Source organism: Spinacia oleracea, chromosome 5, assembly GCF_020520425.1.
Source record: "Spinacia oleracea cultivar Varoflay chromosome 5, BTI_SOV_V1, whole genome shotgun sequence".
Classification (NCBI taxonomy): Eukaryota; Viridiplantae; Streptophyta; class Magnoliopsida; order Caryophyllales; family Amaranthaceae; genus Spinacia; species Spinacia oleracea.
The window spans coordinates 27,094,800-27,107,436 of NC_079491.1; the positions used below are offsets into that span (position 1 = coordinate 27,094,800).

Here is a 12,637-nt window from a genome sequence, read left to right on the forward strand (position 1 = left end):
TTAACAATAGTTCAGATCTTTTGTTACTTTCAACAAGTAAGACTAGCTTGTCTTAAATTGATCTAGAAATCAATCAACTTTCAAAAGTCCATTAAAATAGAGCTTATGAATGTTAACTTGTTGATATGGTCTAAGCAACAATGCCAAAGATTAGTGGAACTCAAATCAAGGGGTTGATTTGAACCTAGTAAAGTTTTTATTGTTAAAGAGTTGTTTGTTTTAATCAAGCATATTGACTCAACCCGTAAATGACCATTTCATTCAAATAAACAAACAAACATAGTTTTTGTTTTTCTTGAATGTGAGTCTTTCTGTGTTGAAGCAGAAATTTAGGTATGCTGATTATGGAACAAAATAGCCATTAAGTTCCAGCCTTGAAAGGACTTAAAACAAACCAGATGACCCTACAACTAATGTAGCATTGCCATGCTTCATTTCCCACTTGTAGGCCATTAGTGTATCCTAGCTTCCATTGTTTGATTCATTACCGAAGTAAGAACCTCAAGCGGTATATGATACCAAGGAAGTTTGATTGCTAGGTCACTTTTCTTTAAACATAAACTTACAGGTAGAAACGGAATTGTAAATTCCTTTCATCTGTTCCTTTGTTTTCCTATTTCTTGTACCCTTTCTTATAGCCTTAAGAATTGTATTCTCTATTGTATACTTTGTTTAGACATGTCTAATGTCACTCCAACAAAGTTCTTACCATTTATGTTGAATATTAAGTTTCAACTAGATGATCTTACCAGAAGCTTCTAAAGTTCTCTAAGCATCGATCTATTCGAATGTCTAGGGACTATACTCATTCGAGAATTAAATGGACAAAGATATTAGCTTGTTAACCATTGGTAAAGCTGAGCGTTTTAAACTCAATGCTTTATGATCTCAAAACTAGAGTGTATTTTGAATTCACAAGCACCAATTGGTTTGCCATTCGATTTTGATATTCGAAAACAACCATAAAAGTCGATATAAGAAACGTACATTTTAAATTGCTCACTTTCTCTCATTTCCGTGAATCGTTCTTGGATTCACTACCAATCAAGGAAATTTACTGTTACCTTTCTAAAAGGATTTACTGCAGTGCAAGATATTTAATTATAAACAATAATTAAAACATACATTGAAGCATGCGAAGTCTAAACATTTATCATGAATAATAACTTGAAAATTAAAGCAATCATGCAATTCAAACAAGTTATTAGCATTTTATTCGAATTTATATGTTCCGGCAGGTGTGAATAAAATGATTCCAAGATCCTAAAACCATTGAAGAATTAAGCACATTATGTATTTTGACTCAATTCTAAAACATTTTAGGTAAGCAAAAACCTTTTGCTAATAGTCTAGAAACTACTCTTGGTTGATAGGTACGTCTAAGAACTTATTAGGTAAACCTATCGATTTTGCCACGACATAAAAGGACTCCTTACTTATGTCGACTTATGTCGTTGAGTTTCACCAAAGCTAACATGTACTCACAATTATTTGTGTACCTTACCCCTTTAGGACAAATAAGTAACACCTCGCTGAGCGAAAACTATTACTAGATTGATGTAAAGGATATCCAAGTAAGTGTTTATTTTGGCATGGCACCTTTTAACTCAATTTTTAAGTTTGGAACTTAAGGCTCTTACTATGTTGGTTAGATTTTAAGTGAACTAAAATCCTTAATCATGCAACATAATCAAGCCACAATCTCATGCATAATTAAGAAATATTTAAAGCAATAAATAACTTAAAGCATGCATAAGATAAATGTGATCTAGTATGGCCCGACTTCATCTTGAAGCTTCAACTTCAAAGTCCGTCATGAAAATGGATTGAAAACTCCGTCTTGAATTTCACCGTGGGAGGCGCCATTTTCTTCAAATAGGATAAGCTATAATTAAACTAATTACAACTATTTGATGGTACGCATACCATATTTAAATTGAAAAACAAATTTGGTGCATTAGACCAATTACATTCAAATTAATGGTACGCAGACCATATTTTCTATCCTATTTGGGCCATACTAGTCACTTCATAACCTGCAAAACAGTACATATACAATATATATATACCATTCATCCATTCATTATCATGAATGGCCCACATAATTGGTTAGTTAAAACACATTGTATGCATCACATAAATATTTGCAGCAATTAATTAAGGGCACTAATAATCTACCAATTATTCAGTCCTTATTAATTCTAATCAAGTTGTTTAACCTTAAAGGATTTGTAGACCTAATCAAGAGTTTATGACTAAAAAGCTCCCACTTAAACCAATAAATTCATATGCTTTACTAATTCTAAACATAAAAATGTATTTCAAGTCTAACCGGAAACATACACATTTAATTAAAATTTAAAACTCATATAAAATTTATAATCGAATCTATTAATTTAATTTATTTCAGTTGAATTAAACGAATTTAAATTAATTCAAGGTTTAATTTTAGTAAAATAATTAGTATAAATAAAATTTATAATAATTATAATATTCAAAATTAAAATCCGAGAAAACAATTTAAATTATTAATTTTAAAATTAATTAAAATTATTTCCGAACTGAAAATTCAAAATTAAATATGAAACGACTCAATCGAGACACGACGAGGCACTTGGGCTTGCACTCAAGCCCCATCGAGTGCACGAGGCTTAGCGCCCCTTGATTGTTCGTACAGCAACATGCAAGCAACCACACGCAACGCAGCACTGCAGGCCACGCTGCGCGCGCGCTTGCTCGCTCGTCGCGCCTGCAGGCCACACGCAAAGCAGCACTGCAGGCCACGATGCGCGCGCCCGCTTGCTCGTCGCCTTACGTCTGCTTGCTTGCTGGGCGTGGCAGCGCGCGCTGTGGCGCAGCACGCTTGCTGCCCACACGCGTCTGCCACTGGCTTGCGCCTTGCCCTTCGCCCTTGCCCACTCGCCCACATGCGCACAACACTCGACACAGGGCAGCGTGCTGCCTTGTGCTCGTGTGCCATGGCCCTTGCTCGTTGCATCGTACCGCATGGGTGACGAGCTCCCTTGCTCGTCGTCGCATGCCCGCACTATACAACACCACTTAAGGGTAACACGTAGCGTCCATTGCTTTGTGCGTGCAAGTTTTATGAGCGAATTGCATAAAAATTAAAACTTTTATTTCCAAAATTAATGACAAATTAATAAATCGTATTAATTTCATAATTTTAGGGCGAAAAATCGAAAATTTATTAATCAATTAATTTCCGATTAACATGGATTCAAATCTAGGTCATAAAAATTTAAAATTTAACACAAATTAACAATTTTTATGGTGGTTTTTAAACATTGGTACCTAATTAAATTATTAATTAATTATGAAAATCAAATCAATTCTAAATTAATCGAATTTCAACAAATTAATCATAATTACAAATTAGGTTGTATAATTAACAAGGCTAGGCATTCAAACTCGTTAAACATATACAGTAGGTCAATCAAAGATTCAAGATTTATCAACAAGAATCGCAAATACTTAATTTAACATCTTAAATTTACAAACTTTTGCGTTCGAAAAACTAAAACCTCCGAAAAGTCATAGTTAGGCTTCGAATTTGGAAATTCTGGGTTTCGGCGAAAAATAATCTTTTTGTCAAAATTTTAGAATGCCTTTTACATGCGGAATTGACACAAAAATCACTCGATTTGGTTGAGTAACGGACATTCTGCCGAAAAACTGCGTACATATAATTAAATAAACGCAATTTGCAATTAATTAACAATTACGAAAATTAATCACCCCTTTTAATTCCTTGCAAATTTGTAATATTTAACCATGTTTATGAAATTTAGATTATGAAAATAATAAGAGGCTCGTGATACCACTGTTAGGTTATGATACATATGACAAAACATAAATCATGCGGAAAAACCATAAAGCCAGGAAACATATTATTTACACATAATCATTTAGCATAATTTAGATGCATACACTTTGTAGCGTGCCCTCCCTAGCTGCGCCCGAACCGAACAAGAACAAGTCTTTAGGACTCCAAGTGTCGTCCCTCCGTAGATAGTCCACAGCACGTCCGGATCCGCCTTAAGCTTGACCAACTAGAATCGCCCTTAAGGTAGTATAGATTTCGGCTAAATGGGGGCAAGAGAGTGGCTGATTTTTCTTAAAAATCTTACCTTTGAATACTTCAATTGCATCTATAAATTATGACCCTAGGCACCTATTTATAGAGGTATGGAAAAGGAATTATAATCCTACTAGGATTTGGATTTATTAATTAGAATCCTATTTGAACTCTAAATAATAAATTTAATCTATTAGGATTAGGATTTAATCAATACACGAATTCCGATAGGATTAGGATTCGTTACGAACATGAGCACCGTATGGCCACGAGCATCACACCACCCGCGCAGGCCTTGCGGCCCACACGAGCAGTCGCTGCTCGCAGCCCATCAGCACGCTCAGCGTGCGCGCGCCAAGGCCTTACAGGGCCTGGCCTTGCGCTGGGCCTGGCGAGGCTGTGGCAGCTCCATGTTGGGCGCTCGGCTTGCTGGGCGCGGGCCTGGCTTCGTGCTGGGCCTTCGTCTAGCAAGCCTCGTCCGATGCTAATTCGTACGATGCGCTTCCGATTAAATTCCCGGTTCCGGAATTCATTTCCGATACGAACAATATTTAATATTTCCGATTCCGGAATTAATTTCCGTTTCGAACAAATATTTAATATTTCCGTTTCCGGAATTATTTTCCGATTCCGATAATATTTCCGATTCTGACAATATTTCCGTTTCCGGCAATATTTACGATTCCGGTAATATTTCCATTTCCAATAATATTTTCCGATACGTACCATGTTTCCGTTTCCGGCAACATCTACGACTTGGATAATATTTATATTTCCGATACGATCCATATTTCCGTTTCCGGCAATATCATCGTTTCCGAAGTATTCATTTCTTGCTTGTGACGATCTTAGCTCCCACTGAAACCATGATCCGTCGATTCTGAATATCCATAGATGGAGTATTTAATGCCATTAAATACTTGATCCGTTTACGTACTATTTGTGTGACCCTACGGCTTTAGTCAAGAGTAAGCTTTGGATTAATATCATTAATTCCACTTGAACTGAAGCGGCCTCTAGCTAGACATTCAGCTCACTTGATCTCACTGAATTATTAACTTGTTAATTAATACTGAACCGCATTTATTAGACTTAATATTATATGCATACTTGGACCAAGGGCATTATTTCTTCACCGGTATCTTCGGACTTGCGCCAATCTTTGCATGGCGAGCGACGAGCGACTTACTTTGACCACCACAGGAAGTAGAAGACTTTAGCCGCTTCTTTGCACGCTCCACCATCTCAGCCGCCGACATCCTAGCCACGGGCTTGGACGACAAGGTATGTTCTGCATCAAATGTGTCGCATTAAAATTCTATCCTCACCAACCAAAATCAAACACATCAAAACCAAAAACAAAAAACATACCCGACGTGTTAACCATTTCTCCTTCAGAATTTCCCTTGCCCTCTTCAGACGACGAGTTAGCAACAATCTCTTCACGCAAGTCCCTTCTCATTCTTTGATGTGCCGTATGCTCCAACTCTTCTTCCTCCTCAACGTCGCCCGTTTCTTCACCCTCTAAATCTTCTGAACGACTCACATAGCAACAAAACGTCCTTTTACTAACCGAATAGCCCTGGAACTTTACCGTCTCTCGTGAGAGTCGACGTTCAAGTCCACCAGCGACACGTCAATAACTACAAAACAACACAAAGTAAGACAACGTTCAGTAAATTAGTAACAAAAAACGAAAACCAAACTTTTACCTTCCTCAGTCCAATCCTCCACTAAGAATCCTCCCACTTCCCCTAGCCACTCCTTGTTGAAAAACACAAAACGACTTTGCCAACCCCTATCATTCATCGATAGGCTGACGGCCATATTCTTCATCGACTTCTTCGTAACCAAAGTATATCGGCTGCAGTCCTTCAGCGATAGATCATAAGTGTGGAGAAGATCATCCAAGTCGAAAGGCACATTCCAGTCAGCGGTAATCCGGTCTATCACCGAAAAAATCCGCCAGATTTGAGGCATCAATTTCCCCGGGCTCAGATGTAACACCTTGATGAACGACTTGGCTAAGGGAGTAAATGGAAAACGCAAGCCAATAAGAAAAGGGTATTCATAGAACACCACGTACCCGGGGGGCAGTGAATCACCTCCTCCCCTAGGCCAGGTTTCACGACCTCCGCCGACGGCGGGAGGCCGAAAATCGGCAGAAATTCTTGAGCATCGGTAAAAGAAGTGTAAAAAGGATGGTTCGAACTGGCCCGAGCAGATTCACTCCGGGTATTCCTATCTCTAACCGCTACCACTTTAGGTCTAGCCATTATTCTTAAAATTCAGCGAGAAAAGCAAAAGAAATTGGTGATATTTACCTGAACAGCAGCGAAAATCGAACATGAAGTCGATTCTACTTCCCTCTTTCTCTCTCTATTGTTTTTTATTCTAGCTCTAGAAAATTTTCTGAATACTCTTGAGTTATTATTGCATGTCGCTTATTTCTTTTTATTTACATTCAATTGATTGCGGTTTCCCACGTACGGGCAGTTGGGTAGTTTTTTTTTTTTAAAAAAAAAACTATTTGAATTGTTATTTTGCTTCACGAACATTCGCAAAACCACAACTGGGGGCAAACTGTTATCCCACTTTTTGTACTAACGACGTAATTGATTTGTTTTATGTTCAAATCACGTCGCCAGGTACCGTCGTGTCTGCAGCATAAGACGTGTCGCCTGTATGGGTCACGAGCAGGTCCAAGCGATGGACGAAAATGTATGGGCGACCGAGAATTAGGTTAAGTTCAGCTCAAGGACCAAGATCCAGCGCCGTAAAGAGAGATTGAACGAGGCAAGGAAGCAACCAGAGATTAAGTAGGCCGTTGAAGATAACCAGGAGACGTGGAGACATTGTGCTCAACGACCTCCTATTTCTCAGGGATTCTGATAACTGGTTCATCCGCTGGGCTCGAGCTATAAAAGAACAAAGGCATAGCAAGCAGAAGACACATTAACTCAAGGATTCAAGCAATACAACACTATTATTCAGTTTTAGCCCTTATTGAGCAATCATTGTGTCTTTATTACTATCGCAAAACACTCTCTTTTTACTTAGATTATTAGGAGTACTTATTTAGGTATGGAAACAAAATTTAGTTTATAAATTATGGCAATAATAGATACGTAATAATTATTCTAAATTGGTAATATTTTAGTCAAATCGCTATATTAGTAATGGAAAATATATCACTCAATATTTTGGTCAAATTACCATATTAGCATTTTAAATATGCATATTAGATGAATAAATTTAAACGAGTATATTAAAAATGTTATAACTATGCAGTAGTATGGGAGATATTCAGTTAAATATTTTTTGAAAAAAATAATCAAAATCCGTGCGTGCACGGGATCTAATCTAAAATACATATATAAAGGAGGCATATTTGCTGAAAGATTAGAGCGCCACCTAGGATTACTAATGGTTTCGGCCAATGAAAAATAAGATTACTAATTTCATTTTGAATTAAAAAAATCAAGTGCCACGTAGATAATTAATTAGGTGCCACGTAGATATTTTAATTAATTAATTATTAATATATACAACTCCATCGAAAATCAAACACTCTAATAATTAAAAAATAATCGATTGCCACGTAGATAATTAATTAGGTGCCACATAGATATTTTAATTAATTAATTAATTACTAATATACACAATTCCATCTAAAATCAAACACTCTAATAATTAAAAAATAAATCTAAAATAAAATTCATCCAAAATCAAACAATAATCTAAAATAAAATAAATAAAATTCAATTTAAAATCAAACATTAATCCAATATTAGAGCGCCACGTAGAAAAATCTAATGGCTTCGACCAATGGAGGAATATTTGTTAAAATATTCGAGCGCCACTTAGGATTACTAATGGTTTCGGCCGATGAAAAATAATATTTCTAATTTCTTTTTGAATTTAAAAAATCAAGTGACACGTAGATAATTAATTAGGTGTCACGTAGATATTTTAATTAATTAATTACTAATATATACAACTCCATCGAAAATCAAACACTCTAATAATTAAAAATAATCGATTTCCATGTAGATAATTAATTAGGTGCCACGTAGATATTTTAATTAATTAATTACTAATATATACAACTCCGGCTTGTTGCCCATGTTTGCTCAAGTTTTCAAGTGGGAGTCAGTCTGTTTTTGAATTTTGAAGGACGCTCCCAAACCTTGAGAACGAATGTCGAAAAACGAGCTTTTCAAATACAATATTCAAGTGCGATTTCAATTTTCAATTTCTAGGCATTTCATGCATATTTCGAAAACCATATTTGTGCAAAACGAATTTCTACCTTGCCCAAACGGATGTGTTCTACATTCGGGCTAGCCCCGGGGGCAAAGAACTGGTGACTCTCCATAAAAAATAAATCTAAAATAAAATTAATCCAAAATCAAACAATAATCTAAAATAAATAAATTCAATTCAATTTAAAATCAAACATTAATCCAATATTAGAGCGCCACATAGAAAAATCTAATGGTTTCGGCCAATGGAAAATAAGATTACAAAATTAATTTTGAATTAAAAAAGTCGAGTGCCACGTAAAGAAATGATTAACTTTCACGTAGATATTTTTTTTATTAATCATTTATTAATATTACGCATATACAATTTCATCCAAAAACAAACACTTTCGTAATAAAAAAAAATCTAAAATGAAATTCAATGCAAAATCAAAAACTAATCTAATCTAATATATAAAAGTGGTATATACATAGGATTTTTATTTAAACATAACAATTTAATAGAATCCGTGCATTGCACGGGCTAAAATCTAGTCTAGTAATATGTATAAGTACTCGATCTTCACATGCATATGTTTATCCAATAATTAGTGTTACAAAAGCCCAAAATTATAATTACAAAGGGCACACTAAAGAACCCAATAAGATAGTGGGCGTAAGGCGAGGGTAAGGAAGAGGATGGGGAGGAAGAATGGAGTAAAAGAAAGAAAAGAAATTAGCGGCAATTTGCTGAAGAACACAGTGATACATTGTTTCGATCGCAGATTAGAAATCCATTCTTCTCTCAAATGCGATTTGACTAAAATATTACCAATTTAGAATAATTATTAGTAATGGAAAATATATCACAAAACAAACTCAATATAGCAAGGTGATTCCAGTTTAACACAAATGCATTTGCTCATGGTTCGCATTCGCTGGTTGTACAAGTACTAGGGCATACTAAGTTTAAATATATGTACTCTGTAATAAAGTATACTACGAATTATCTCAAAGAAAGGAACGAACACAAATTTGGAGGTTTTCAGGAGTTGATGCACATATAACTTAAATGGAAGATTACGAACAAATAGCAACAATCATCCAACCATGGTAATAACTATGGAAGTAGAAGAGTTTATAGCCTTGTAGGAACACAACTGTATTGCTCATATTTCTAATTATAAAAAATTCGACAGAGTAAAAAAAGAAGGCAATACTAATTGAGCATGTTTTACTAACAGGAGTAAATAACTACAGAAGTAGAAGAGTTTATAGGTTTCAAGCACTAAAAACAAATTTTCCTGGAGGCAGCTGTTCACTCACTAGCCAAAAAATTCTCAAGTTCTAGCAGGGGGAGCACCAGGGCGAGGAGCTTGACCTTGACCTTGACCTTGACCGGGCTTTGCCGCATCATCCTGATCAATGGAAACAAACTTATATAACTCCGTATGTTATATTCATCCTCCAAATCTTACGAGTATAAGATTAAACAATCATCAGAGATGCAAAAAAGTAGGCCTCAATCCAGTTTTTTAAAAAATTGTCCAAGACCACAAAAGTCTCTACGAATGTTTCTTTGACAAATGGGAAATGCGGGTCAAAATCCCTTCACAATTTACAGCAACAAAACAGCTATTCCATGAAGAAGGAAAACGATCACTAAAAAATCATATCAGACTACTAATCAAACCATTATTCCATTTCGTACACTAATCAACAAACGAACTATTATGCATCCAATAGAGTAACCATTATCCATTCTTTCATATTTTAAGCACAAACTAATACAATTACACAGTTTTAACCTCTGTAATACAAGTATACAACCATGCACTACTGACTAGACCTTGCCTAACTGCCGATAGATGCAGCAGTAACAGAAAGGTAAAACATGGAAACACTTGTCTATCCAGGACAACGCCAATATTCAAGCATAAGATCAAACATGTATGATTCAAACAATTGCAGCTAATCTAAAATATTTCATACTTGTTAGCCAGGGGATGAGCCCAAGTATAGCCACCATATGATATAGCCTTTGTAGTGGGCTAGTATAAATCAAACATACATTACACGCAAAATCATAGAGAGAAGAAAAGGCAACGATATTCATAAAGCGCACCCAAATTGGGAAGAAAATGCAGAATCATATCATATACAAATATAAAAGCATGACTCAAGTAATTCAGTGGTCCTAAACTCTTGAAAGATAAATGCTCAGTGAAGGAGACAATACCCTGCGCCTGAAACGTTGTGGTGGCTCACGAATCCTTCTCTTCTCGGTTGAGCGAACTCTGACAACATGGGAGTGGATGGCACAGGAGACGCAGTACTGCATCTTGGTGTAGAGCTTAGGAAGAATGTAACCTAAAATTACATAAAATACACATCACATTTAGAAAACTATTTCTCTTGAGAATAATGAAACTAACAAAGAGAAAACCGTCTAACAACAACTCATCGTAATCGACTCAAAAACTTTACCATCATAGACACAAGCTTCCTGGACATCCCTAACTGCAGCTTGCTCAACAATGTTCCTCACAAGGAACCTCTTGATTGCCTTATCCTTTGATCGCGCAATAAAAAAAATCAGCACGAATTCACATCAAAATCATTACCACTACTCATATTTGTTGGTATTAATGGTATTATCCTTGAAGTTGCTAATTAATGTTTTCATGCTATACAGATAACACAATGCAATCAGTAAAACCGAAACATTTTTAACATAATCCAATTCTCTTTACAAGACAAGCACTAACATACTCAAAAATATGATTTTTTAATCAAACATACCGAAACATCAAAAAAAAAAATCTGCTCAACGATCATAACATTTAACTAAACCAAAGAATTGAAGAACTTGAAAGTATCACAAAAATCTGGAGAAATTACATAACAAACAACCAGAAAATAACCCAATTGAAAAAAATTACGCAGAAACGATAGAGATTTTTTGAAGGAAGTAACCTTAGGGCAGCATTTGCCACAATTAGAGCAGCGAATGAAATTAACATGACCACGGCCATGCTTGTTTCGACCTCCATTCCTCCTCTTGACAGTCTGATTAAGTCACACACAATACAAAAGAGAATGCAATCAGAGAACGAAAAACGAAGATAGAATTAGACAGAAATTAAGGATATAGAAAATGAACACAAACCATGGTGATGAAAGCTTCAAAACCCTAACAATGGCGATCTGCAAACTCAACGGCGGAGCACCTTTTTAGGGTTTATGCGGAGGAAGAAGGGGAATGGAAATTGTAGTAAACCGGAATCTAGAGATTGGGTTATACTCCGTAATTATTTTGGGCTGGTCTGTTTAAAAGTAAGAAAGTAATTAGCCCAATTATAATTTTTTTTGCAGTGGACTAGAGGTTTCTATACCAATCGCTAACTGCTGTACCCGGGTATAGCCAGCTCTGGTTGTACACTTGTACCCCTAAAAACGACGCGCTCATATTGTTTGTTCATTCTTGTCGACTGTTTGTTCTTTTTTAGTGTACTGTTTGTTCATTCTTATTGTGTTGTTTGTTCTTTCTTGTTGTACTGTTTGTTCATTCTTGTTGTACTGTTTGTTCTTTCATGTTGTTTTTTAAATTCTTCATCAAATCTTCATAATTGTTGTATTTTTTGTTCTTTCTTCTAGAATTTTATGTTCTTTTTTATATTGTTTGTTCTTTCTTGTTTATTTGTTTGTTTATAATAATCATATGGTTAATGTTCATAATTAAACTCTTCATTAATCTTTTATTCTTTCTTTTTGTATTGTTTGTTCTTTCTTGTTGTACTAATTTGTTCTTTCTTGTTGTTTTTTAAATTCATTCATCAAACTTATTGTTGTATTGTTTGTTCTTTCATGTTGGCTTTAAAATTCATCATAAAATTGTTCATAATTGTTGTATTGTTTGTTCTTTTTCCTGGAATTTTATGTTCTTTTTTATATTGTTTGTTCTTTTTTGTTGAATTATTTATTCTTTCTTGTTTATTTGTTTGTTCATAATAATTATCTGCTTTATTGTTTGTTCTTTCTTGTTGTATTGTTTGTTCTTTCATGTTGGCTTTAAAATTCATAATGAAATTGTTCACTTCATTGGTCTTTTATGTTTTTACAAGCGCCTATATTGTTTATTTCCAAATAAATAAATAAATATTCATTTCCAAAATAGTAAATGTTCATTCCAAATAAATAAATAAATGTTCATTTTCGAAATAGTAAATGTTCATTTTTGTAGTTTATTTCCAAAATAGTAAATGTTAATTCCAAATAAATAAATAAATGTTCATTT

At 35.0% G+C, this 12,637-nt stretch overlaps 1 protein-coding gene across 1 annotated transcript; it reads right to left on the reverse strand.

Annotated features, from left to right (window-relative positions):
* Positions 1-9,431: 9,431 nt before the first annotated feature.
* Positions 9,432-11,668, reverse strand: LOC110785147 (40S ribosomal protein S26-1-like). Its single transcript, XM_021989591.2, has 5 exons — positions 11,510-11,668; positions 11,317-11,409; positions 10,828-10,912; positions 10,580-10,710; positions 9,432-9,758 (listed from the first exon to the last, which is right to left on the reverse strand). Exons 1-5 carry the CDS (start codon positions 11,510-11,512, stop codon positions 9,681-9,683), a joined length of 390 nt encoding a protein of 129 aa, XP_021845283.1. The 5' UTR covers positions 11,513-11,668; the 3' UTR covers positions 9,432-9,680.
* Between the last annotated feature and the right edge of the window lie 969 nt (positions 11,669-12,637).

Bases quoted from the DNA above. Each gene is read 5' to 3' on its own strand.
- LOC110785147 (XM_021989591.2), bottom strand. The intron at 10,711-10,827 runs GTAAAGTTTTTG...ATGTAATTTTAG, and splicing joins GGAAGCTTGTGTCTATGATG to GTTACATTCTTCCTAAGCTC. The intron at 9,759-10,579 runs GTATTGTCTCCT...TCCATTGATCAG, and splicing joins CACAACGTTTCAGGCGCAGG to GATGATGCGGCAAAGCCCGG.